The 25,740-nt window shown below is 60.9% G+C and overlaps 2 protein-coding genes across 2 annotated transcripts; both read left to right on the top strand.

Moving 5' to 3' along the window:
- The first annotated feature begins 5,404 nt into the window (after nucleotides 1-5,404).
- On the top strand, nucleotides 5,405-7,466 carry VAMP2 (vesicle associated membrane protein 2). The gene is made up of 5 exons (XM_044921796.1): nucleotides 5,405-5,420; nucleotides 5,486-5,607; nucleotides 6,082-6,240; nucleotides 6,349-6,400; nucleotides 6,993-7,466. Exons 1-5 carry the CDS (start codon nucleotides 5,405-5,407, stop codon nucleotides 7,007-7,009), a joined length of 366 nt encoding a protein of 121 aa, XP_044777731.1. The 3' UTR covers nucleotides 7,010-7,466.
- Nucleotides 7,467-15,911: 8,445 nt separating this feature from the next.
- PER1 (period circadian regulator 1) lies at nucleotides 15,912-25,460 on the top strand. The gene is given in 23 exon segments (XM_021694863.2): nucleotides 15,912-16,192; nucleotides 16,309-16,407; nucleotides 16,504-16,658; nucleotides 16,752-16,873; nucleotides 16,968-17,169; nucleotides 17,303-17,354; nucleotides 17,491-17,633; nucleotides 18,299-18,377; nucleotides 18,457-18,563; nucleotides 18,735-18,888; nucleotides 18,977-19,085; nucleotides 19,170-19,301; nucleotides 19,504-19,609; nucleotides 19,712-19,883; nucleotides 19,971-20,098; nucleotides 20,278-20,454; nucleotides 21,007-21,249; nucleotides 22,160-22,179; nucleotides 22,181-22,771; nucleotides 23,204-23,390; nucleotides 23,590-23,779; nucleotides 24,060-24,210; nucleotides 24,606-25,460. Coding segments are annotated over 23 exon segments (3,864 nt in total). The 5' UTR covers nucleotides 15,912-15,917; the 3' UTR covers nucleotides 24,876-25,460.
- The last annotated feature ends 280 nt before the right edge of the window (nucleotides 25,461-25,740 follow it).

Raw genomic sequence — 25,740 nt, 5'->3', positions numbered from 1 at the left:
GTGTTGTGGCAGTTGGGCAGGGAGAACAGGGTAAGATGGTACCACTTTATATATGTATGTTTCATACAAAAAAACTTTTTAAAGAGATATTCCAAATGTGAAAGAAAGTTGACTAACCAACTTACAAAGACTCCATCAAGGCATTTCTCTGCGCCTAGTTCTCCCCAAATGTAAAATCAAGACAGTACCCACCTCATAGGATTGTCCTGAGAGCTGGCTGATCGTGGGGACTATTCACAACAGCATTCCTAAGAGCACTGTTATAGGAGCAAAAGAATTGGAAACAACCTAAAAGCCAGTCCCTGAAGGACTAAACTGTGGTGAGCTTTCTGGCTAAATATGGAAGATTGGCCACGAGTGTTGTCCTCCCTTTCTTCCAAAACGGAAGTAAACAACAGGAGAGGAGTCAAAGATGGATACATCAATAAGGAACAAGAGACCAGAGAGATAGCAGTGGACAGGAGATTTCAACAGTGGCTGAAGGGGGGTGGTGGGCAAGCAAGGGCAGGGGGAGTCAGGACGTGACATCTGGAGATCCTGGAGGTCCTGGAGGTCACCGGATCCCCGGGTCAAGGCCTGGCTGAACCCAGGGGGTGGCTGAGAACCCAGATTCAAAGTGTTGAGACCCTTGGCATTCCCTCAGCTCTTACACCTGAGTCACACACACCATCCCCCACATCCCGATTTTCAGGGAGGCTTTGGACTTGGGGACAGCAGGAGCACTAGACGTGAGGCTTGAGGCTACAAGCAGGAGCCCCCACCCTGCTCCAGATTCTGCTCCCTCCACATGCAGTGAGGGTGGGGATGGAGAATGGAGGATAGGCATCTCTCATAAAAACTGAACAGGCCCAGAGAAAGCCTGCCACCCATCAACATTTCGGAGTCCCCGTAAAAAGGCTTCCACTGTCCTACGGGAAAGCCAAGGGTCAATGAATCCTCCCCGCTACACACACACATCTTCCAGTCAGGCTCTTGGTGGCTCCCTATTAAAGCCAAGGACCAGCAGACGTTTGAGGGAGGCCGGCAAAATGAGAAAGAGAATCCTCCCATATGTTAAAAAAAGCAATTAAAGGGGCACCTGGGGGGCTCAGTTGTTAGGTGTCTGCCTTTGGCTCAGGTCATGCTCCCTGGGTCCTGGGATCAAGTCCCACATCGGGCTCCCTGCTCTGCGGGAAGCCTGCTTCTCCCTCTCCCACTCCCCCTGCTTGTGTTCCCTCTCTCGCTGTGTCTCTCTCTCTGTCAAATAAATAAATAAAATCTTAAAAATAAATAAATAAATAAAGACACTGGAAGGGGGTCACCTGGGTGGCTCGGTCGGTTAAGTGTCCAACTCTTGATTTCGACTCAGGTCATGATCTCAGGGCCGTGAGATCGAGCCCTGATTTGGGCTCCATGCTGGGCGTAGAGCCTGCGTAAGATTCTGACCCTCTCCCTCCACCCCTGCCCGCACTCTCTCTCTTTCCCCCTCTCTCTCTCTCAAAAACAATAAAAATAAAAAACAAACTGTAAGAGACAGAGATAGATACGGGGGGGGGGGGGGCACAAGAAAAAAATAGCCTACAATTGGAAAGCTAAAAAAAAAAAAAGGAAGGGGTTTAATGCATATAGTCTGCGAGCATTTGTGTTTTTAAAAAGAAAAAAGAAGCATCTATGTCTTTTTATCTCCACACCAACCATTCTGGAGGATTTACAATCAGCTCAGAATAAGGGTTGGCTATGTTATCATTCTTTTGTACCTTTGAATTCTGATTTTTGATTGTGTTACCTATTACCGAGTTTAAAATCTAATACCGAATAATAAAAATATAATTATTATTGTCAGAGAGATGAGAGAAGAAATTGCATTTTGGGGAATGAAAAAACAAATATCACAAAAACCTTTTTTTCCCCCCAAAAAAGGAGAGTACGAAAAACCTTCCAGGGCATAAAACAAAAAGACAGATGAGTTGGGAGGTGGCCAAGGGAACCTCAGCTTTATATCTAATGTTCTAATATTTTGCAAAGAGAATACAGTCACCTTAGTGTGTAATTAAAAAACGGAGCTCACGTGGAAATCCATGTGAAGCTCCTACCTCGAGGAGGTAGGCTCCTGGGAGTTTCCTTTCCCTCCAGGAGCCCAGGGCTGGGCAGGCAGCCCCCAAGCCTTCCAGGACTGGAGGGCTCAGCCAGAGATCACAGAGGTCACAGGCCTTCATAGCTGATAGGGATAGAGGTGAGGCGAGCCCCTGGGTCCCTGTTCCAGGCAGCATTCCGAGAGCGTACCCCTTCTGCTACTAATTAGAAGGCCTTGTCCTTACAAACACTGAGGGACACACTAGGTTTCTGAAATTAATTACTATGTGGTCAGGTTTGACTCATGGATGGAACGAGTTCATGAGCCAGTGTGGGAATGACCCGGCCCCATTCCACCCCGACGTCTAAATCCGCTGTCGTTTGAAGAGAAAAACATAAGAGAAAACGTTTATTCAAGTTTTTCTCCTGGGCCACCTACATCAGAGTCACCAGAGGTGCTTGTTAGAAATGAACTCGGGCCCCCTCCCACATCTTTTGAATGAGCCTTAGCAGCGGAGCCCAGAGATTTGGCCGCGGAACCCCGAAGCAGGCAAATGCAGAAGCCACCGTCTCAGTCTGCAAAGATATTACTCTATTTTTCTTTAGTTCAACTTCTATTTTGCGTCTTCATCCTACTGCTTGCAGAAAACATTCCCTTATCCATTTCCAGGTGAACTCCGTCATCCCACGCCATCCCCTTCTCCACCATTGATCTAAATTTGGGGAGTCCCTTAGCACCGCAGCATAGGGGGGTTGGCAGGGAGAGTCCTCTCTCCGAGATAAATCCTCCCGGGTCCCCACCTCCATGGATCAGACATGCCCTCATTTCTACCCTCCTGCTGCTGCCCCCAGGACCCAATAGCCATGTACCAGCTTTCCAAGCCAGGCTCCGTGGCCCTGATTCCCCAAACGTGTTCTGGGTTCTGTCCCTTCCAAGTCCTCTGGACTTGGCCATTGGGGAAAATGAAGATCACTACGAAAACAATGTCTAACATCTTGTCTGGTCCTCCACTAGCTGGTAGGTAGTGGGGAAGGTGGGGGTGGGGGCTCTGCCTGTTTGTAACTCCTTCCCCATCTTAGACCCAGACACTGCAGCTTTTGAACTTAAAAGCCTGGAATTTGGCCTCTTTGTTCTCTGGCTAGACAATAGAGTAGTCTCAGGGCCCAAAAGCAAAAGCTAGCACCGCACAGTGCCATCTGGGCCCCCAGACGAGAGCTCCCTTTTCACATAGGCTGAGCCACCCAGACATTCGGTGGCTGTGCATAAGAACCAGGGACGTGGCTGCCCCTCTGAGGGGGGAGGGAGCTGAGAGTGTCTTATCTTAGATCTGCTGAGTCCCCACACCCAACACATGCTCCCTGTTCACTCACCTCCCCCAGACAGCTGGGAAATGACACCTCTGGTGGCAGAGCCAGTCCCCAGGCTTCTGCTGGGAGGGGGTGGGGCGCTGCATGGGGGAGGCTCTCACATCCTGGGAAGCCTGGGTGGGGGAGGGAAGAAGATGGCTCCTATTTGTCTCAGACACCAAGGCCACCAGCCTCTCTCTGCTCCCGTTCCAGGGATGCGATGAGCACCCCTGGCCCAGGACCATGATTCCTCCCCCAAGACACCTCCTCCTTCACTTTTGAGGCTTGCTTTGACCGACCCCACAAGATAGGCAGCTCATCTGGTCCCATCTTGTCTCTGAAGTGCCAGGCCTGCTGGGGATGAGCGGACTGAGTGTGTGCAGCTGATGTTTAGAGGATCTAAGAGAGACCAGTCGGGGATGGAGGGGGGCATGGGTAATCTCCTTCTACCATGTTCCAGATCAAGCCATTTAACACGTATGTAGTGCCTACAAATGTAATATATGTGCGGCCCAGAGATAGGACAGGAACTGGCCAAGGTCACACCTATGAGGTTAATCCACATGTAAAGTAGTATCTTGTACCTGGGTACTGTAAGGGGCAGCCCCTGCCTACTGTCTTTCCCCTAAAGAAAAACAGAACAAACAAGCAGAAAGCCCCCAAAGCCCCTTTCCGTCGCAGCCTGGGATCAGAGGCTGAGCCCTCCTTCTGTTGCCTGGGAGCTGACCCAACTCTGGGGCAGAGCTGGGTTTTTGGCCGGTCGGCCACCACGTGAAGCAGCCCCACGGGACAGCCTCGGGCCCTCCGCCCTCGGCCTTAACCTTGCCCTATCTCAGTCAAGCACCCCCGGTCTGAGCCCCAGTTGTGAGGAGCGGCAGCTTACACACTTGAGTGATTTGCTTGGGGTGAGGGGGAGAGCCTGCCTCTTCTCCTTTCCTTCACACCCCGCTCCTCAGCGGCCAGGGGCCCCAGGCCTCCCCTGAGCTGCCCACCCGCCGGGCGGGTCGAGGGCACCAGCTCCCGCCGCTCTGCCCACTTCTGCAGCAGGGTCCCAGCTACCCGCATTGCCCCGGCGACCTGCACTTGCCCCTTCCCGCGCCCCCCCTCCCCCGGCCACTGCAAACGCTGCAGCTGGTCGCTGGCCTTGGGGCCCGCGCGCAGCCCGAGGCCTTGCGGGGGGATGTGGGGTGCGGACTGGTTTACGGGTTTCGCGGGTGCGGGAGGACGTGGCCTGGGGCTCAGGGGCGCCGTCAGGACCAGGGGCAGAGGCGTGGGGCGACTGTGAGGGCTGCGGCCCGACCGGGCGGGTCGGCGGAGGGTGCGTGGAGCCGCAGCGCCGGGGCTCGGGGCTCACCGAGCTGCGCCAGGTGCGGGGCCCCCGAGGTCCAGCGCCCGGCCGGCCGCGCCCCGCCCCCACCGCCCCGCTCGCGACGCGCCGCCCGCCGCGCCCCGCCCCCGCCCGCAGTGCCCGGATGTGGGTGACGTGCGGCCGCCATCTTCCCGTCCCGGGCAGCCAGCGCCAGTCGGAGCCAGCGCGAGGAGCCGCCGCAGCCGCCGTCGCCGCCGCCGCCGCCGCTGCCGAGTCGCCCGCCCGCCTCCCCCGCCATGTGAGTCGGCCGCCCGCGCTCGCACCGGGCCCGCCTGCACCGGCCGCCGCCCTTGGGAGCCGGTCTGGGGAGCGCCCGGGGTTCGGCCGGCGCCCGTGACTGCGCGCGGGCGGCTGGAGAGCGCCGCGTCCCCGGGCTGGCCGCGCGGGCGGTGGCCGCGGGAGGGAGCGGGCCCCGCGTCCTCCGGCCCCTGGCCTCGCCGCCGCCTGTCATTTCGGGTCGACCCCGGACCTTGTCTTTGAGGTCGCCCTTCTTTGACGGGCGGGGAAACTGAGGCCCGGAGGGGGGAGGGGGTCTGACTCAAGGTCACGCAGCTAAGCGGCGGCGGGGCCGGACGGAATCCAGGGCTCCCATCGGGTGGCCTTCCTCCGGGGAAGGAGAAAGGGAGGGACGGAGGGATGGACAGGAGGATGGGCGGAGCCCTGGCTGCGGGGTCGGTGGCTCCAGGCCTCGGGTCTTAATCCGACCCTGCCCCTCAGGTCGGCTACCGCTGCCACCGCCCCCCCCTGCCGCCCCGGCTGGGGAGGGGGGCCCCCCTGCGCCCCCTCCAAACCTCACCAGTAACAGGAGACTGCAGCAGACCCAGGCCCAGGTGGATGAGGTGAGTGGGGCGGGGGGGGGGGGTGGCCGAGGCAGTGGGAAGGACCCTGGGGGTTGGCAAACCGGTGGGGGGGCCCATCGTGGGTTGGAGGTGATGAGTTTATGAGTTTGCGGACAAAGACATACCCTGCCCCTTCCCTGTTCAGCTTGCATTTGGAACGGCGTTGGGGTGTTAGTCAGCCTTGATAGCCTGGGGCGGTTCAGTCCCGGCAGGTGTGGTCGGGTGATGGACAGGCTGCTTGAGGCTCAGTATATAGAGGGTGCTGCTCTGACATCCGAGATGTCTGACTGTCAGCATGCCCCTGATGTGTGCTCCTTGCATGTCCCCAGGTGTGTTAGGCATGTTCTCTGTGTGTCCTTGGCATGTTAGCCTGGCAACATCGGGGTGCATGTTCCCTCTGTGGGTGCATGGTTGAGGAGTGCCCTCATTGAGGCGGCCTTGGCACACCCCCTGCCTCGTGGACCCCTCCCCCAGGTGGTGGACATCATGAGGGTGAACGTGGACAAGGTCCTGGAGCGGGACCAGAAGCTGTCAGAGCTGGACGACCGTGCAGATGCACTCCAGGCAGGGGCCTCCCAGTTTGAAACAAGTGCAGCCAAGCTCAAGCGCAAATACTGGTGGAAAAACCTCAAGGTAAGGGTGGAGGCATGCAAGAGGGCTGGTGTGAGAACTAACTGATGGGTGAACGGGAGTGTCATGGTCTTTGTCACTGACCCCCCCCCGTCCCGCTCTCGCCCCCAGATGATGATCATCTTGGGAGTGATTTGCGCCATCATCCTCATCATCATCATCGGTGAGTAGGGCAGGAGTGGCTAGGGCCCTTTCTCTGGAGAGGTTTCCCCTTCTAGGTTTTGAAGGTCATTAACCTAGTTTTTACTATTCAGCAAAAAGCATATATAGCTGCCAGTGCAGCTCTGATTCATCTAGAGCCCCAGACCTTGCTGTTCTTTAGCCTGCACTTTGCCTGGTTGTAGGCAACTTTTGTTAAGATTTTTGGAAACAGGAAAGCTGGTAGATCCCCACTGCTCCCTTGAGGATCCTTTTTGGGCCTAAACCTAGTCCGGGAACCCTGGAATGGGGAAGTGGGAGAGCAGGCAAGGCCCAGGGGCTTGAGACATGGCTCGGAAGCCAAACACCCTACTATTTGAGAACTTGTGGGCCCAGAGAGCCCAGAGGATTAGGAGTCTGTGGCCCCAAGGCCATACCGTGGAGTTGTAGAGACTTTGGAACCTACCAGTCCAGCCCCTTGCTTTACAGATGGAGAACCTAAGGCTGAGAGGGCTGGGGAGTGGGGAGGATGGGAGCAGGGCCAGGCCTGACACACTGCTTTCTCTCTCTTTCTTTCTCCCCTCTCTCTCTTCGTCCTTCTCTTTCCCTCTCTACAGTTTACTTCAGCTCTTAAACCCCTGAGGAGCCCGCCCTGCCCAGAGAAGGGCCTCTCCCCACCTCCCCCCCCATCCCCAGCCGCTCCTCCACCTCTCAGCCATATCTTCCAGCCCCCCTCCCCTGGATCCGTGTGTGTGTGTCCCCCCGTGTGTGTGCCCCCCTGTAAATAGCCAGCTGTTATTTATACATATATGATATTATATATATTTGGTCTGTTTGTAGTTTTATTACTAGAAGATTTTTCCGGTTGTCCTTAACACCCCTTCCTGAGGTTGCCATCTCTTCTCTCTTTTCCTCCTTCCCCTTCCCTCTCTTCCTGATCAGCCCTGAATCTCTTCATTTGCATCTGCTATGCAATAGTCCCTCTTCCTCTCTTCCTTCCCTTGGATTTAGCTGATCCTTCCTCCCACCCTGGCCTTCCCTGTACCTCCACTCCCTATTAAAAAAAAAAAACACCAAAAAACCCACAAAAAGCAACTGTCCAGGCCTCCCACGGTGCATCTTCTTTGCATCTTTGGGAGGCCCTGAGACTGGCCCCACTTGGTCCTAAGAATCCCAAGGTCTTCTGGGAGCTTCCAGCATGTTAATTAGCATTCATTTACATACTGACATCCCTTTTGGTTTCCTCCTTTTTTGTTCCATTGCTCTTCATTCTTTAAACCCATGTTTCTTTTTTACTGAGGAGTTAGTCCCTATGGTCCTTGTATCAGTCTTTCATTTGCATGACATTACTTGCAGGTGGTGGGAGCATGGGCTTTTGGGGAGCCAGGCTCTTCTGGCCCCCAGAATCACCCCCTCCTAGCCCCCCTAGTCTGGTTTGCCTTCCTACCCCCATTTTCCAAACCTCTTGTCCCCTCCTCCCCCTCCCCCCAGCTGGTGTGTAAGTGTCTTGGAGTTCAGTGTGTCATGATGGACCAATAGTTTTGCCACTTGGAGTCTCTCCCCACATTCCTGCTCCCCAGTTTTCATGTGGGGCACTCAACCGACATTCCCATGGGGTCTCCCTCCCTCCCATCCGCCTGATCTGCCTCCTCCTCCTCCCACCAGGAGAGTTTGGGGGTTGGCCACAATCTGACTCTTTTGGGGGAGATGGCTGCCAGTGTGTGGGGGGTCATCACTGCCTTGGGGAGGAGTGGGGCAGGGCAGAGAATCCCCCCAATTCCTGCCTGAAATCTGGCCCCACCCTTGCTGGGGTTTGGACCGAAAACTCCCCTCCCCGGTTTGTGGGGGTGTTGCTCCCATCACTGCCCAGCTCCTCTGACTGCCCCCCTGAATTCAGGGCGGGGGTACTAGTCACTGCCAATGTGTGTATGGGACTTGCTGGAAGATGGGGATTCTCGCCCCTCTCCAGGGCAGTTGAGCCCAGAGAGTTGTCTCCTCCTTAGGTGAAGTGATAGAGGGTCTAATGTCTTTTTAAATGGCACAATTTTAGGGGTCTGAGGGTGCAGTCCCTAACCTGCTGGAGGGGACCCCCCAAACTCTTTCTTCCCCCCACACTCAAGGTTTCTGTGTGGAGGGGGAGCAGGGAGATCTAAGCTGTGGTGTGAAAGGGTAGGGAGAGATGCTGGGGGTGGGGGTGCTGTGTTCTAGACCCCCCATATTATCCCAGTGTCCCCTGCCCCCCCTTCCCTCCCCCCATGCCCCCAATTCTGTGACGCATCCAGATTGTGAAAATGTACAATAAATGTGTAATGAGTAACCAGCTGGTGTGTGTTCTAACACCTTTTCTTAACCAGTGGGAAGGGTATAGGATCTGCAGGTGAAACGGGAAAGTTGAGAAGGTACATTTGGAACGGACTGAGCTTTGCTGGAGGGCCTGACCTTGGGCAGAGCAAAGTGTGATTCCCAAAGTGGCCACGGGTGGGCGCCCGGCGCTGATAAGAGGAAGTGTTCTTGATCCCTGTGTCAGCCTGGTGAGCCTCGAGGCTTGGGCCTGGAGGCATGCTCCTGCTCTCTTGGATCCCTCTCCAACCCTTGATTTAATTCCCAGATGCTCCGCAGTTGCTCCCGTGGTCATGTACTCCTAGGCCTGAAGTAGATGGCCGACTTGTGCCAAACGTCTCTTCCCCCTGGGTTCCTCTCGCAGTGGCAGCATCCCGAAGGGGTTAATAAGTACAGAGCAGATGGGCTCAGGGAGACCCGGCCATAGACTGGCCTGCTAGGCCTGCACCCTGTTGTAGGGCTGGTGACTCTTGACCCCACGCTGAAGTCCCTTGGCCTCCCGGCCGGTGACGTATCCCAACGTGGCACCCCTAGCACCCCCCGAACCCAGGTGCTGCAGCAGTCAGTGGAGTGCTGGATGAGCCCTGGAAGCCCGACTTCCTGGGCCGCAGCAGGAGGTGAATCCTACGTAGTGTTTCCCGAACTGCCAAGGGTGCTTTTACAAAAGGGTACGCCGTCCTCATAATAATGTCCCCCATTTACTGAGGGCTCACTACGTGCCTCGCGCTTCATCTACTGAGGTTCCCGAACGCCCTCGGACCCGCCCTCTCTATCATCGTGTCGGGGGCCTGGGTTTAAACCTTGGCCCCATTACTGACTGGAGTGTTAATCCAGACAAGCTTATGTAACCTCTCTGGAGCCCAGTCTCTGTGGGGCGGAGTAGTAGTGAGACGGCCTCCCGGCTTGGTCCACAGAGAACCACCCTGAGGCAGCCGTCATCACCGTGATCATCATCGTCCTCGCGCGGCGCTGGGATCTGAAGACCGCTCCACCGTTAATGCCGGCCCCTTCCAGCTTCGCGGGGCTTTAGGGGCCCGGGGCGGAGACTCAGTGCGGGGGGCGCTCTGGTCACGCCCAGGACAGCTTGCCCGGGTCTCGGCACAAAACTCCCCCAACCAACGCCACCGCCGCTCATATCTGCGCCTGCGTGCAGGTCACCCTCGCTGCGCCTGCGCAGACTCCGCAGTCTCTGGTAAGAGTGTCGTCAAGGAAAATCCCCAGCTTCCAGGTAAACAAGTTGCCGCGTGAGACCGCCGGCACGTGTCCTCTACAGCTCCGAGACCTCCCAGCCTATGAGAAACTCTGAAGGGCTGGACTGGCATTCGCGTCCCGGATTCGGGCCGGTCGGAGGCTCGTGCCACAGCCAATAAGAACCTCCGAAGTGGGTGGGGGCGTGACTTTCGGCCAGACTCCCAATCAACGCGCCGGGGCGGCCCCTCTCGCACGTGGAGCTGTCACTGCGGGTGGGCAGACTGACCAATGAGAAGATGACGGCGGCCGCCGGCGCCAATGGCGGCGGCGCGGGGGCCGGGCGGCCGCACGCGGCGAGGGGCATGGGTCGGGGCCCCCGGGCCAATAAGCTTGAGGGGCGTGGCCGCGCGGCGGGTGGGCGGGCCTGGAGGAGCTCGTCCCGGCGCCGCCGTCCCGCTGGGGAAGAAGCTGTGGCCCGTGCGTGCGCGCCGAAGGTGAGTGTTCGCGGGTGGGCGGAGACCGGCGGAGACCCGTGTGCGCTTCTCCCGAGTGGTGTGTCCTGTCCCAGGCGGTGTTAATGGAGTGGGGCGTGGGGATCGTGCCAATGCAAGATCGCCGCGGTGGGAGCTTTGAGGGTCGTGGGAAATGGGACCCAGACGGACGAGGGCGGGAGTCTCCGACATCTGACAGATTCCTCGCTGCCCTAGGTGCCTGGACCCCCACCTCCCTGTTTGGCCCAGGGGTCCTGGGAGGGTGGGGCTTGGAAGTCGTCAGCTCCCCGAGGGAGCTGAGACCCCTGCTCCAGGGGCGGTGTGGGGACGCGGTCCCTGAGAGTGGGTGGGGGACGTTCCAGTGCTTGGCTACTGTTTGGGTAGGCTCCTTAAGCACTTAAAAGATTCAGGTGTTCTGAGGCTGGAGGGAGGCCCTGATAGGGCAGGTGGGAGGGTACGAAAGGGTTGACATGGTGATTCGAGAAAGGGTGGTGAGATGATGTGTGTGACCCTGAGCCCGTCGCATCATGGCTCTGGATGTCTCTCTCGTGTGTAAAGGGGAGGGGTTGAGCCTCGGAGCCATCCCTGGGAGTAAAGGTGGAGTAGCCACTGTCCTGAGAGGGACCGAAGGGTTGTGCGGACTGTCTGTGCACGTGTCTTCCTGAGCCCCTGGACGCCAGGAGGCACCAACCTCTCGGTAGAGCTCTGCTCTCTGTACAGACACCCAGGCCTGTGGCAAAGTGACCGGGGGTACGGTGAAGAGTGAGCAGGTGGGGCCCCTAGGAAGCCCCCGGGGCTGGTGGCTGCTGGGGTGATCTCAAGGACTTTGTGAGCGTGTGAAGACTGGGGCTGAGATGATTTGGGGCGAGCGTGTGGGGAGTGCAGACTGGACGTCAGAGACCAGGCCCAGGGAGAGGAGGGTCTGGATGGATCTGTATTCCGGGCACCAAACTTAGAATCGGCTGGATATTTGAGAGGCGCCCATCCTCCAGTGCTGGGAATCGCCGCACAGGTGCCCGCCCGAACGGTAAGACGCCGGAATGACAAGCCATGATCAGCGCTCAGATTTGAACCCTGGGCTCCACTTGTTAAGAGCCAAGAACACATTGTGAGGCAAATGTAGTGACTTCTGAGCCTTCGTTGGTTCTGTGGAATTGGGGTAATACCCATCTCCCAGGGTTGTTCTGGGGATTAAATAAGATAATATATATATGTGGCGCTTAGCGCAATGCCTGGATTATGGTTTAATGTTTTTTGTTTTGTTTTGCTTTTAGCTAAAAAAAAAATGGCTATAGGATCTCAAAACAACAGTGACAGGAGTGCTGTGGTTGGGAACTATTCTCACATTCTCAAGTGTTTCTGCAAGTTTCGGTGACTCCCTCCTCATTTCCCTCTTCCTGGGCCTTCTGGTCGTCAGGCACCAGCCCAAAACCTCATTCCACCCTTTCATTCCTCTCCCAGGATCCAGGCCCCGGGCTGTGCCACTTGCTCTGTCCCAGTTCGATTTCCTCATCCTACACCCATTCTTCTCCCTGCCCCTCCTCCATCTCTCTGCTGCCATAGTAACAGGAGATTCCAGCTCTGAGGGGGCCTCTGGGAAGGAGCAAAGGTGCGTGTTCTCTCGCAGAACCTGGGCCTCCAGCGTCCCCGCCCCAGCTCTTTGGGATTGGGCCAGCAGATGTGTACAGTTTGGGAGAAGGGGGAAGCCAGTGCCAGGAGCTGCAGGAGCAAGCCGAGGGGAGGGCGGATGCGAATCTGGAGAAGAGAGCCAGGCGCGGTGGCGGGGGACCCCTTCCTCCTAATCCTCTCTCCAGGAATCCCTGGCTTTAGGACAGGACGGCTGTCTTTGGTTGGGGGAGGCGCCCAGTCTGGGTGCATGTCCTGGGCCACCAGCCAAGAGTACATGATGTTCCCAAGTGCGCTGGCCGCCGCCCTCTCCGGCTGGCCGCCTCCCAAACCGCTGCCTCTCCAGCCTCCCTGTCCCACATTCCCCGGCTGCCTTGCTCCGCCCTCTTCTTCCGCTTTGACGTCACCGCTCCCTCCCGCCCCCTCGCCTCCATTGACGGCAGCAGGGCCTGGTTACTCTGGGGACTGTGAGGCAGGACAGCCGGGGCCTTGAGAGCAGGTGGGCGCTGCAGGAGCGCTCGACCCCTTTGTCTCTGCAAAGCACAGACCTAGAGGTGGGGGGTGAGAGAGCACGGACTGCCTCTGTCCGCGGAGATCACACCTAGACCCCAGAGGAGAACCCGGGAGGAAGAAAAACCCTGTTTCCAGAGGAGAGGGGTCTGAAAATGAGACAAGGGAAGGGGCCACAGTCTATGAGTTGGGGGGCCATTTCCAAGGAGATGAGACTGAGAATCCAGGCTCCTGAATCCTTTGTTTCCTGTGTTTTCTTGCTTTGGTTTTTTTCTGGGTTATTTTATGACATCCCTGTGCCCCAGCTTTTCCACAGAGCCCTCCCCCCGGGCCCCTCCACGGGGAACACCATTGTTAAGGAAAGCTTAGGCCACGTGACAGTGAGGGAGTGCACCCACAGCTGATTATGTCAGCATCAGCTTGGGGGCCTCTTCACTCACCACCCACGTTATCGGGGAGCCCTGAGAGGAACTGCTCACAGCCCTCTTAGATGGAGGGGTCTGTGTCACTGCAGTTCCCCCCCAGCTCAGCCCAGCACTGTATTTCCCCCAATTAGGACTCAGGGTTCTGCTCCCCTCCCCTTTACAAAAAGCCTAATTTCCAGCACCTTCTCCATGGCTGAGGCCCCTTTCCCTCCCTTATCTATCCTTGTTAACAACAAAATCACCGTATTTACTGATCACCCACGGTGTGTCAGGTTCTGTCCTGGGGACTGAGAAATGCAGTGAGGTGACAGATGAGGTCCTCGGCTTTCTCTTGTCCTAGGGCTGGGGATCTGAAGCCCTTGCCACCCCACCTGTCTCTCCAGGGTCCCAGTTGGTCTCTTCCCTCAGCCACCCCCTAGGTTCCCCCTGTAGTCCTGGCTTCCTGGCCCCCACTTTTGGGGCGGCCCTAAGTGTGGGTGGCCGCATCTTCAGGAGCGAAGCAGCGCTAGTCACCACGTAGGCTGCCCGGAGACATTTTCTCTGATTGGGTACAGAAGCACCTAGCATTGTTTCCCTTCACAGCCCTTATTGGCCCTGGCTGCCCCTTCTGTTGTCTGCATCCTCCCCTGCACTCCACCCCCTGTCACGCGGGGATCCTCAATTGCCATCCTCCTGGCTGTCCACAGGATTTGAAGTGTTAGAGGAAGGGGCTGGATAAAATGGCTTTATTGTGATGACAAGGCTGGGGCGAGGAACCCAGGAGAGGCCAGGCTGGGTTTCTTTGTGTGTCCCCGTCCTCCCAAGGGACCAGCCATCTCATCCAACCTGGCCCACCCCCCAAGGGTCAGCATTCCTTTCCCCCACCTCTGGCAAGGCCAAGGTGTTCTGTTCTGTACGGCTGACGGTCCAGGAAGTAGACCTCTCTTAAGCACCTACCGTGGCCCCGGCATTTTGCCCGAAGAAGGGCAGCTTATCTCCCCTCTCCGCCCTCCCATTATTCACTGTGCAAGGCGTCCTGCGCCCGTTGGCTGCGTGGTAGTGTCTGGGGCCCTTCAGCCCAGCGCCAGCACCCAGGTCCACGTGCGCCCGTGTGTGTGACACAGCCCTGACCTCAGTAGGGGCCAGTAGCCAATCAGGGGCCGGCCCGGGATCCCCCAGCCAATCGGGGGCGGGGCCTGCGGCTCCGCCGGCAGGAGGCCAATGAGGGGCAGTGCCTGGCATTATGCAACCCGCCTCCTGGCCCCGCGAAGCTTCCACTCGGCTGAGGGCTGCAACGGCGGCGGGCCGGCGGCCGGAGGGCGCTCGCGCGGCCAGGTAGGCATCTCCAGGGCCACCCGGGGACCGGTCTCCCGCCCCAAGTCGGACCGCCGCCACTTCCAGCCTGAGGCGCCGCTCTGGGCCCTGGCGCTCTGACGGCACAGCGGTAATCCGCCTTCCTTGCCGCTGTCCACCCCCGCTCTGCCGTCGGGAACGTAGGTGTTGCTCGCAACCCTGCACCCGCTGTCCGCACTCCTGATCCGCTTACCTTACCTCCAGCCTTGACCTCTCCTCCCAGCTCCCCCGGCCCAACGCCCGACCCTCGGCAGGCAGGCCCCCGCCGCCTTTCTTGTCACCCGGGGGTCCCTGGTTTTGCCCCGGCACCAGGACCCCTTCGGGCTTTCCGCGCTCCCCGCGCTCCCCCCTCCAGTGCCTGGCCCCGCGCCGGCCGTGATGTAAGCCTGGTTCAGGCTGGAACATCCCGTTCCCGGCGCTAGTTCCTGCTGTTGCCACAGCCTTCCTTTTTCTACTGGCGCTCAGAAAATGCTCCGGGGGTTGGGGGGGGGGTGTGGTTGGACGAGGAGTAGGGGAAGAACTATCCGCTGGCGGTTGTGTGTCCCTTGCTCACAGCTGAGTGTGTCCGCTTCGGATGGGGGTGGGGTGGGATCTAGAAAAGTAGAGGACTGAGGAAAGAGGATTCCCGAGTCTCTGACAATGGCAGGTGCCGCCTTGGCACCTGGGGGTCGGGAGAGGGTGCAGGGGCCGGAGAAGGACAGGATGTGTCGTCTTGACCAGAATGACTGGGATCCAGGCGAGCGCCAGGCTGGGGAGCTTTTGCGCGGAGGGCGGTGGCGGTTGTGTTTTGCCCCGGGGAGCGAGGCCAGCCCCTGGAAACCCGATGGGTCGCCCTTCTTCATACGGCCACCGGGCCCTCCAGGGCCGGAGGGTGTATTAGAGGTGGGCGACCCGCGGCCGCGCCCGCCGGTGTGGGAGTGGGTCGATCCTCGGCTCCGTCGGGAAATGGGGGAGGGGTCGCCCTTCCCGGCCTCCTGTGGTCCCTCCAGCAACCGCTGAGCTCAGCTGCTGACGTCGGTTTCCCTGGCGACCGCGGCGGCGGCGGAAGCGCGTGGTGGGGCCGCGCATGTCCGTGCGCATGTGCAGCGGGGGTGGCACCGCCCCCGGATAAAATTAGCCTGAAGGCTTAAATATAGGCGGTGCCGGGCATACCCCCTGCTCCGCGGCCTTGGAGTCCCGGGCGGATTGGGGGCCTGGTGGGAACTTGGGGATGGGAAGCGCCCGGGCTCTGGTTCTCGGCTGCTCAGTCTCTGTTTTCCCAGGCCACGTTGGCAGGGGACGTGGAGGAAGGGCCAAGAGAGGCCCCTTCCCACCTGCAGCCCCTCTCCCGGGATAGGAAACAGAACTTGCCCAGGCTCGCTGTGGGAAGCCTGGGTCCTAGCGTGGGGTCAGACGGGGAGGTCTGAGTGAAGCCGGCCGGTGCTGTAAAGTTAACAGCTCACCCTTCTCCAAGCCCTCCTTCTTTGGTCTCCCCGTCCAGGTACTGCCCGTGATCGAACTTCTCAATCCTCAAAGGCTTGGATCTCCCACCTCACTCCCCCAAACCAGGGCGCCCGGCCCCCTGTGTGCCCCCGTGGTGGCCTCTCCGCCTTCCGTGTTTTCCTCCTGCCCTCCCCATGGCTCAGACATGAGTGGCCCTCTAGAAGGGGCTGATGGGGGAGGGGACCCCGGGCCGGGGGAAACCTTTTGCCCGGGAGGAGCCCCATCCCCTGGGCCTCCGCAGCGCCGGTCTTGCCCTGGCCCCAGCCTGGCTGATGACACAGATGCCAACAGCAATGGGTCCAGCGGCAATGAATCTAATGGGCCCGAGTCCCGCGGCGCATCTCAGAGGAGCTCACACAGCTCTTCCTCCGGCAATGGCAAGGACTCAGCCCTGCTGGAGACCACTGAGAGCAGCAAGAGGTGCGTATGGATGTGTGGTGCAGGGTCCGGGAGTAGTCTTGGGAGCAGGCTGAGCTACAGGACAGGCCCATGCTGCTGGCCGCTTTCTCATCTTGGGCCCGTTGCTTCTCTCCTAGCACGAACTCTCAGAGTCCGTCCCCACCCAGCAGTTCCATTGCCTACAGCCTCCTGAGTGCCAGCTCCGAACAGGACAACCCGTCTACCAGTGGCTGCAGGTTCGTGGGGTTGAGGGCCAGAGGACAAGGCTGGGGGGCCTGGGCCACGATCTGGGGCTCATGGCTCTACCCCCTCCCTCCCTGTGGGCCCTGCAGCAGCGAACAGTCAGCCCGGGCGAGGACCCAGAAGGAGCTCATGACGGCTCTGCGGGAGCTCAAGCTTCGGCTGCCGCCCGAGCGCCGGGGCAAGGGCCGCTCTGGGACCCTGGCCACGCTCCAGTACGCTCTGGCCTGTGTCAAGCAGGTGCAGGGTGAGTGGTGCTTCCGGGGACGGCCCGGCTGGTCCTGGGCTGCGGCGGTGGGGCAGGCTCCTCCGCAGACGCCTCACCGCCTGCACCCTGCAGCTAACCAGGAGTACTACCAGCAGTGGAGCCTGGAGGAGGGCGAGCCTTGTGCCATGGACATGTCCACCTACACCCTGGAGGAGCTGGAGCACATCACGTCCGAGTATACGCTGCGCAACCAGGTCAGCCGCAGCCCGGCCTCCTGGTCCCGAGGCAGCCCCGCCCCCCCACGCGCACGGCTCCCGATTCGACTTTTGTCCCCGCTTTCCCGCCTAGGATACCTTCTCCGTGGCTGTCTCCTTCCTGACAGGCCGCATCGTCTACATTTCGGAGCAGGCGGGTGTCCTCCTCCGCTGCAAACGGGATGTGTTCCGGGGGGCCCGCTTCTCAGAGCTCCTGGCTCCCCAGGATGTGGGCGTCTTCTATGGTTCCACTGCCCCGTCTCGCCTGCCCACCTGGGGTGCTGGGACCTCAGCAGGTGAGGGCCCCAAGCAGTCCCCGGAAGCTGCCGCTGTGAGGGACCAGGGGACCCCAGCTTTTCCTCGCCGGGTTCTTTTTATCCCAGGGTGGGGTGGGGGGGCTGTTCTTAGTGCCTTTCTGGTCTGTTCTAGGTTCAGGCCTCAAGGACTTCACCCAGGAGAAGTCTGTTTTCTGCCGTATCAGGTAGGTGGGGGAAGTGGGAGCAGACCCCCTCCTACCTTCCACTCTCCTGCCTCTTTGCTGTGTGGGTTGTGACCTTGAGGTGCAGGATGGGTGGCTCTCTACCCAGTCACTAATGCCTCTTCCTCTCCCTTGCTAGAGGAGGTCCTGACCGGGATTCAGGGCCTCGGTACCAGCCATTCCGCCTCATGCCATACGTGACCAAGATCCGGGTCTCAGATGGGGCCCCGGCACAGCCATGCTGCCTGCTCATCGCAGAGCGCATCCACTCGGGTTACGAAGGTGTGTAGGCATCGGGCCTGGCCTGGCAGGGGGTAGGAGGAAGGGTGATTTCTCTAGGCTAGGGGAGAGGCAGGATGAGAGTCTGGGAGGCATATTTCAGCCCTTAAGAATTTTGGAACAGAGAAGGTATGGTAAGGATGAAGGTTTGAGGGGCGTCTGGGCGGCTCAGTCATTAAGCGTCTGCCTTTGGCTCAGGTCATGATCCCAGGGTCCTAGGATCGAGCCCCACATCGGGCTCTCTGCTCCGCGAGAAGCCTGCTTCTCCCTCTCCCACTCCTCCTGCTTGTGTTCCCTCTCTCACTGTGTCTCTCTTTGTCAAATAAATACATAAAATCTTTAAAAAAAGAACGAAACAAAAAAGGATGAAGGTTTGAGCTCATTTTTAGAGGGAATATTGGATAAACACCCTGAACTAGGAGTGGAGAAAGGAGACTGCTTTGATTCTCAGTTTCATGCTTGCTGTGGGGTCGGAGAATGGTCCAGACCATCTCTGTAGGCTAGACGGCCCTGGGCAGAGCCGTGGGGAGGATTGCCAGCCCACTTGGGCCCGAGATGGTGTGTGTGGGGGGGGCGGGCAGAGAAGCTGGACCATTCTGGATAAAACCCAATGGCCAAAAAAAACCCCCCAAAAACAAAAAACCAATGGCCACACTTGCTGTGCTCAGCTCCCCGGATTCCCCCCGACAAGAGGATCTTCACCACTCGGCACACACCCAGCTGCCTCTTCCAGGATGTGGACGAAAGGTGAGCTCAGGACCTGGAGGAAAAATGGGGGTGGCTGGGGCCGAGGCCTTGGCTACTCTGATGCCACCTCCCTTTCCAGGGCCGCCCCGCTGCTGGGCTACCTCCCCCAGGACCTCCTGGGGGCCCCAGTGCTCCTGTTCCTGCATCCTGAGGACCGACCCCTCATGCTGGCCATCCACAAGAAGAGTGAGTCCTCTTTCTCCTGCTCTCCCTTCCTGGCTGTCCGTGGGGCTTCTCCATGGCTGTGCTTGTGGTCGTACCTCTCGGGGCCTTGGTCTCTTGGGTCCTCAGGGCGTGGCCCTCTGCTTTCCCTGGCTCTCCCTCCTGCTGACCCCCCCTCGTTTCCCGCTCCCTCAGTCCTGCAGCTGGCAGGCCAGCCCTTTGACCACTCCCCTATCCGCTTCTGTGCCCGGAATGGCGAGTATGTCACCATGGACACCAGCTGGGCCGGCTTCGTGCATCCTTGGAGCCGCAAGGTGGCCTTTGTCTTGGGCCGCCACAAAGTCCGCACGTAAGTGGGCCTTGCCCCAGAGCTGGCCGTGTGGGCTGGGTCTATGCGGCAGGGGGCGGGTCTCAGCTTCCCCTTCCCCACCCCGCAGGGCACCCCTGAACGAGGATGTGTTCACCCCACCGGCCCCCAGCCCAGCTCTGTCTCTGGACTCGGACATCCAGGAACTCTCGGAGCAGATCCACCGGCTGCTGTTACAGGTGACTGTGGAGGGGTGGGGCTTGGCGAGGAGGCAGGGCTGGGAGCAGGGCTGAGACATCTAACCCCTTCTCCTCCTGCCTCAGCCCGTGCACAGCCCCAGTCCCACGGGGCTCTGTGGAGTGGGCGCCGTCACTTCCCCGGGCCCTCTCCTCAGCCCTGGCTCCTCCAGTGACAGCAACGGGGGTGATGCCGAGGGGCCTGGGCCTCCTGCGCCGGTGAGTGTTCGTCTTCTGCTTCACCCCCTAGGCCGGCATTCCCCTGGTGCTGTCAGAATCAGCTTGGGCAGGTGCCTTTTCCTTCTCCTCCCGCTCTCGCTGTGCCCTGCACGCCTGCCCGCTGAGCACCTGTCATTGCTCTGCGCCCTGGGCTTCTGACACTGGTCACACGCCCCCAGTGCTGGCCTGCTCTGTCCCACAGGTGACGTTCCAGCAGATCTGTAAGGACGTGCATCTGGTGAAGCATCAGGGGCAGCAGGTTTTCATTGAGTCCCGTGCCCGGCCTCCACCCCGGCCCCGCCTCCCTGGTCAGTGGGTGAGGGTGCGGGTGAGGAATGAGACCTGGGGGCCCCATGACTTTCGCCCCAACCCAGAGGAGTTCGTCTCTCCTTTTTCTCTCCTTGGCCCAGCTACAGGCACATTCAAGGCCAAGACCCTTTCCTGCCAGTCCCCAGACCCAGAACTGGAAGTGGTCCCTGCTCCCGTCCAGGCCCCACTCACCCTGACCCCGGATGAGGCTGAGAGGAAAGAAGCCTCCAGTTGTTCCTACCAGCAGATCAACTGCCTGGACAGCATCCTCAGGTAAGGCCACCCGGGAACCGTCTCCCACTTGGGCCTGGCCCCACCCCACCCCAGGCCCTGCCCTCATGTCCTCTGGTCCCCCGCCAGGTACCTGGAGAGCTGCAACATCCCCAGCACGACCAAGCGGAAGTGTGCCTCTTCCTCCTGCACCACATCCTCGGCCTCGGACGAGGACAAGCAGAGGACGGGTCCGGTCCCTTTGGGGGCCAAGAAAGGTAAAGACCCGGTGGGTCCCGTCCTGGCCCACCGGCCCCGTCTCCACACTTCTGCCTTTGGGGCCCCCACCTTACTCTGCCCTGTTCCCCTCCAGGCCTTCTGATTTGCAGACTCCTGGCAGGCCCCCCCCCCCCCCCAGGGACCTCCCGGTGGTAACTGGCGCCGTCTCTCCGCACAGATCCATCGGTGGTGCTGCGCGGGGAGGGGGCCGGCCCTCAGAAGGAGCCAGTGGTGGCAGGCACCCTGAGCCCCCTCGCCCTGGCCAATAAGGCAGAGAGCGTGGTGTCCGTCACCAGCCAGTGTAGCTTCAGCTCTACCATCGTCCATGTGGGAGACAAGAAGCCCCCGGAGTCGGGTACGGGCGCGCAGTGAGGGGGTTCCACTCGGTGCCGCAGCCACCGCTCCCTCCCCCTGCCTTTTCCTTCCCTCTGGCCCCTGGGGGAGAGAAAGAGGACCCCATCCTAGCTCGGGGCTGTTGCCTCTTGCTGTCCATCCCTCCAGCCTCTGGCGCCTTGTTTTTCCTGTTCTTCCTGTCAGCAGGCACACAGAGCCTGGGGTGGGGAGGGGTTCAAGCCCCAGGTGCAGACCACAGAGTGTCGGAAACCCCCCCCAAAGGGGCTTTGAGCATTGTCCTGGAGAGTGTGTGAGGGGAGGGCGACGACTGAGCTTGCCTTCCCAGGACAGTCCTAGGGGGTCATCCTGGGGTACTGTCGCTGGAGGGGACTCAGTATCCTCTCTCACCCGGGGGATGGGAAGAGGGCCCAGAACCAGGTCTCAGCGGGGAGGAGGCCCGGAGATGCACCCGGGGCCCAGGCTGGGCTGCTGGAGGGGCAGGGTGTGGTGTGGCTGTGGGAACCCCTGAGGGGATCCCAATGACCCCCCCCACCCCCTGTCTCCCCTTTCTCAGACATCATCATGATGGAGGACCTGCCTGGCCTGGCTCCAGGCCCAGCCGCCAGCCCAGCCCCCAGCCCCACGGTAGCCCCCGACCCCGCCCCAGACGCCTACCGCCCCGTGGGCCTGACCAAGGCCGTGCTGTCCCTGCACACACAGAAGGAGGAGCAGGCCTTCCTCAGCCGCTTCCGAGACCTCAGCCGACTGCGGGCGCTCGACAGCTCCTCCCCGGCCCCCCTGGCCCCTGGCGAGCGAGGTAGCCACCCGGGACATCCCTGAGCTTTGTCCTCTGCCCAGGCCAGGACCAGACTGTCCGGGGAGGGGGGTGGGGGCAGGGGGTGCTTGAGGGAGAGGTTCCTGCTGCAGGGACCCAGGCTGGGGCGGCCTCCACCACCAGGGCCGTGCGTAGGGACAGGCCCCTGGCTAGACTGTCCCCAGTAGGCCAGGGTTCCGGGCTGCAGCCAGAGGAGGGCAGCCTGGGGGGCTGGCACTGAGACAGGCAGGCGGCGGTGCTCGGTTCCAGGTAAGCTGTTTGAAGCCCAGCTTGGGGGCCAGGGCTCAAGTATGGCTGCTTCCGACCGAGGTGTCGCCGGTTAAGAGACCCGTATAGACTCCTGGCCGAACAGGGGCCAGGCGAGCCGGGACAACTCCCGCTGGGGTCGGGGCTTCAAGGGCAGGATGTCCGCCCTCCAGGTGCCTGAGAGAGGCTCCCTGCAGGATGCAGGACTCAGGACTGGGCTCTCCCACCCACCTCGTCGCTCGAGCTAGGCCGAGCGTGGCCTCGACCTGCAGGAGGAGCGCCCAGGCTGTGGGAGTCTGGTGGAGGGACCGGAGCCGCCTGCCGGCTTGTCCTCGGACCCACCCTGCTTCCTCCCATCGGCCACCGTGCCCCCGCCTTCTGTGCGCCTCCAGCTCCGCCCCACTTGTAACTTTACCTGTCCTGGCTCCTTGAGCAATAAACCCCCCTGGCCCTGCCTCCTGTGATTCTTCCCTGAAGGTTCTCTCTCCTCCCAAGAGGCCCCCCTTGATCTGGGCAGCCTGGAGGCCCAGTTCTCTCCGGGGCCTTCTCCTGCCCTGTCCTGGGTCAGAGTGGCAGGGCAGCGTGGGGGGGGCGGGGCAGGGACGCTCACCCCCAGGTTGAGGCTAACCCTCGTCTCTCCCCACAGGCTGCCACCACGGCCCCGCACCCCCCCGGTCGCCGACACCACTGCCGATCCAAAGCCAAGCGCTCCCGCCACCACCAGACCCCCCGGGCCGAAGCCCCCTGCTATGGCTCCCACCCATCGCCTGTGTCACCCTCGGCCCCCTGGCCGCCCCCACCAGCCACTACTCCCTTCCCAGCTGTGGTCCAGTCCTACCCTCTCCCAATGTTCTCCCCGCGAGGAGGCCCACAGCCTCTCCCCTCTGCCCCCACAGCTGGGCCCCCTGCAGCTTTCCCTGCCCCACTGGTGACCCCCATGGTAGCCTTGGTGCTCCCTAACTATCTGTTCCCCGCCCCACCCAGCTATTCCTATGGGGTAGCCCAGACCCCTGCCGAAGGGCCTCCTACCCCTGCCTCCCACTCCCCTTCTCCGTCCCTGCCCCCGCCGCCCCCCAGCCCTCCCCGCGGGCCGGACTCTCCGCTCTTCAACTCGAGATGCAGCTCCCCGCTCCAGCTGAATCTGCTGCAGCTTGAGGAGCCCCCCCGTGTTGAAGGGGGTGCTGTTGCAGGGGGCGCTGGGAGCAGTGCTGGGCCCCCGCCTCCCAGTGAGGAGGCCGCTGAGCCAGAGGCCAGATTGGTGAGCACGGATCCCCTGCATCCTCTTAGCAGCCCCCACACAGCCCCCCCTTCCCCTTGCTGCTCTTCCTGCTCACGCTCCTCCCCGCCCCGTGCCCTCCAGAAGATGGTGTCGTGGGGTGGGGGGGCCCCAGCTGAGTTTCTGAATGAGGCAGAAACCCGCCGCCTCATCCGTGGAGTGGGGACAATCCTGTCTGTCTGACAGGTGGGGAGGACACATCCCCAGAACTTCGGGGAGCGCATCGGCCTCCTGGGACGGGCCTGGCGTCCCACCCCTCCTCTTCTCCCCTCTCTTGTCCCGGCCCCCACTGTCGTGGAGTGGGGACAGAGACCACTGGGGTTAGGTGGGTCCCCCCAGCCAGTGGAAGCAGTTGACACGAAGCCTGGCTGTTGATCCCTTAATCCTGCCCTGTTCCCCTTGCCCCCCCCACAGGTGGAGGTGACAGAGTCCTCCAACCAGGACGCGCTGTCGGGCTCCAGTGACCTGCTGGAGTTGCTGCTACAGGAGGACTCTCGGTCCGGCACGGGCTCCGCCGCCTCAGGCTCCCTAGGCTCCGGCCTGGGCTCTGGGTCCGGTTCAGGCTCCCATGAGGGAGGCAGCACTTCAGCCAGCATCACACGTGAGTGCCCCCCACCCCCGGGCCCCCCAGGGTACGACCCTGACGGGGCGCCTTGGGAGGCCAGCCCTCCCCCGCCCCCCGCCCTTAGCTGAGCAGCCTGGGCCCAGTGGGCTGCAGACATGGCCTTGAGGGAGGGCGTGGGAGGCCCTGGGGGGGGCAGCGGCCTGACTCTGGGGCCCCCCTGCCCCCTGCTTTGCAGGCAGCAGTCAGAGCAGCCACACGAGCAAGTACTTCGGCAGCATCGACTCTTCAGAGGCCGAAGCTGGGGCTGCCCAGGCCGGGGCTGAGCCCGGGGACCAGGTCATTAAGTACGTGCTCCAGGATCCCATCTGGCTGCTCATGGCCAATGCCGACCAGCGCGTCATGATGACCTACCAGGTGCCGTCCAGGTGAGCAGGTTCGGAGGCCCCCGCTGCCCCCCCGTCGGAGGGAGGTGTGCCGGTCCACCCGCACTTCCCACCGAGCTTGGGGTTTTCTTTTCGGGGTGGGGGGGCTGGCTCTGCCCTGGCACAGCCAGGCCGGGCACAAGCTTTCCTGGTCTCGGAAGCCCCGAACGCCCAGAGCCCTGGTTGAGAGGAGGAGCGGGAGGCCGTGGGTGGGGAGGACAGTAGCCGCTGGGCTCTGGCCCCGGCTCCCAGCCTCTGCCGTCGGAACCCCTTCCCCGGGCAGGGACATGGCCTCTGTGCTGAAGCAGGACCGGGAGTGGCTCCGGGCCATGCAGAAGCAGCAGCCTCGGTTCTCAGAGGACCAGCGCAGGGAACTGGGTGCCGTGCATTCCTGGGTCCGGAAGGGTCAGCTGCCTCGGGCCCTCGATGTGATGGTGAGAGACGTCTGGGCCCCGAGGGAGAAGAGAGGATCGGGGTGGGGGCGGGGGGCAGCGAATCCCCTCCTTGTCCTCAGGTGGCTCATTCTGAAGGATGATGGTTGCACAGTTTGCTGGTGGGTTGGACAGCATTTAACCCCACGAGTCTTTGTAGACGCCTTATGGGCGGATCCTCTGTGACAGACATTGGGACCGTGTCCCAGTGGGGTCTAGATACAGGGTACGGTACACTTTCCAATCTCATTGGCCCGCGTGCATCTGTGTGGACGAGTCTTTCTTTGGGAGGATATTTTGGGAAGTAATCCTGGGGGGTGGGGGGAGACACAAGGGGAGCTGGGGTGGCAGGGTAGCAGGGAGAACCTCGCCCCACTCGTCCCCTTTCTCCCTCCAAGGCCTGTGTGGATTGCGGTAGTAGCACCCAAGACCCCGGCCACCCGGATGACCCCCTCTTCTCGGAACTGGATGGACTGGGACTGGAGCCTATGGAGGAGGGCGGAGGCGAGGGTGGGGGCGGGGGTGCTGAAGGTGAGGGCGGAGAAGAGGCCCAGGCTCAAGCTGGGACCAGGGTCTCCAGCTCTCAGGACCTGGCCATGGAGGAGGAGGAACAAGGTGGGAGCTCACCCAGTCCAGCCTTAGCCGCAACAGAAAATGGCACCAGCTAGACCACGTTTGGGGGCCCCCTCCGGCAGTGCATGAGAAGCTTCCTTCTCCCGTGTTCCACCTCTCAGAACTCAGATGTGGCTGGACCAACCAATAGGAAACTGCCCCAGCTTCTCCCACGTAGGGGGCGGGACCCCCATCAGCAGCCCAGGATCCAGGGGCTGCCTCCTGCTTCTGAGGGTAGAGACGGGGCGGGGGGATTCGTCAGCCCAGCCCAGAGAAGCCGCGTCTCCCACCTCTGGTGAGGAGCTCTTCCTTCCCTTGGACAAGGTTGCTGACAAGCTGCTCAAGTGGTCTCTCCAAGTCCCGGCTCAGCCCAAGTCCTGGTCCCTGAGGGTTGGGGCTGCACTTATTTATTGGGGGAGACAGCCCCTTCTCCCACCTCTTCCGTAGAGGGGAGGGAGAGGGCCAGCGGTCCAAACCCCTAGCTGCTCCGGGGTGGGGGAGGTTGGTGGACCATGGAGTCCTTGGTGCTGCCCCTCAGGTGGGACCCAGGTGTTCTCAGCTGTACCCTCTACCGATGGCATATGTGTTTTTGATATTGTGTCTGTTGTTATTTTTTAATACAAAGAGAAAAAAAAAAAAACCACCCAGGACTTTGTGTTGGCTGGGGGTAGGGAGCTCGTTGTGGGGAGGTGTGGCCCCGCTTCCAGGGAGGCTGTAGTGAGTGTGAGGACCACTCCCCTGGCGCCCCCCAGCTGTCTGCTCCGCACACCCTTTCCGGCGGAAGGGCCTTGCCGGGCCCGTAAAATCTCCACCTACCTCGGACGGGGGCGCCCTGTCACCTGGCGTCAGCGGGGTGTGTCGTGAGAAGCAGGGCGGGGGGCGGCCGGAGAGCCGGCCCAGCCTGCGGGGGCCCCGAAGCCG

This window comes from Neomonachus schauinslandi, chromosome 15, assembly GCF_002201575.2.
Source record: "Neomonachus schauinslandi chromosome 15, ASM220157v2, whole genome shotgun sequence".
NCBI classification, from domain to species: Eukaryota; Metazoa; Chordata; class Mammalia; order Carnivora; family Phocidae; genus Neomonachus; species Neomonachus schauinslandi.
The sequence above is the reverse complement of the archived record's forward strand: the minus strand, read 5'-3'. Positions and strand labels throughout refer to the sequence as shown.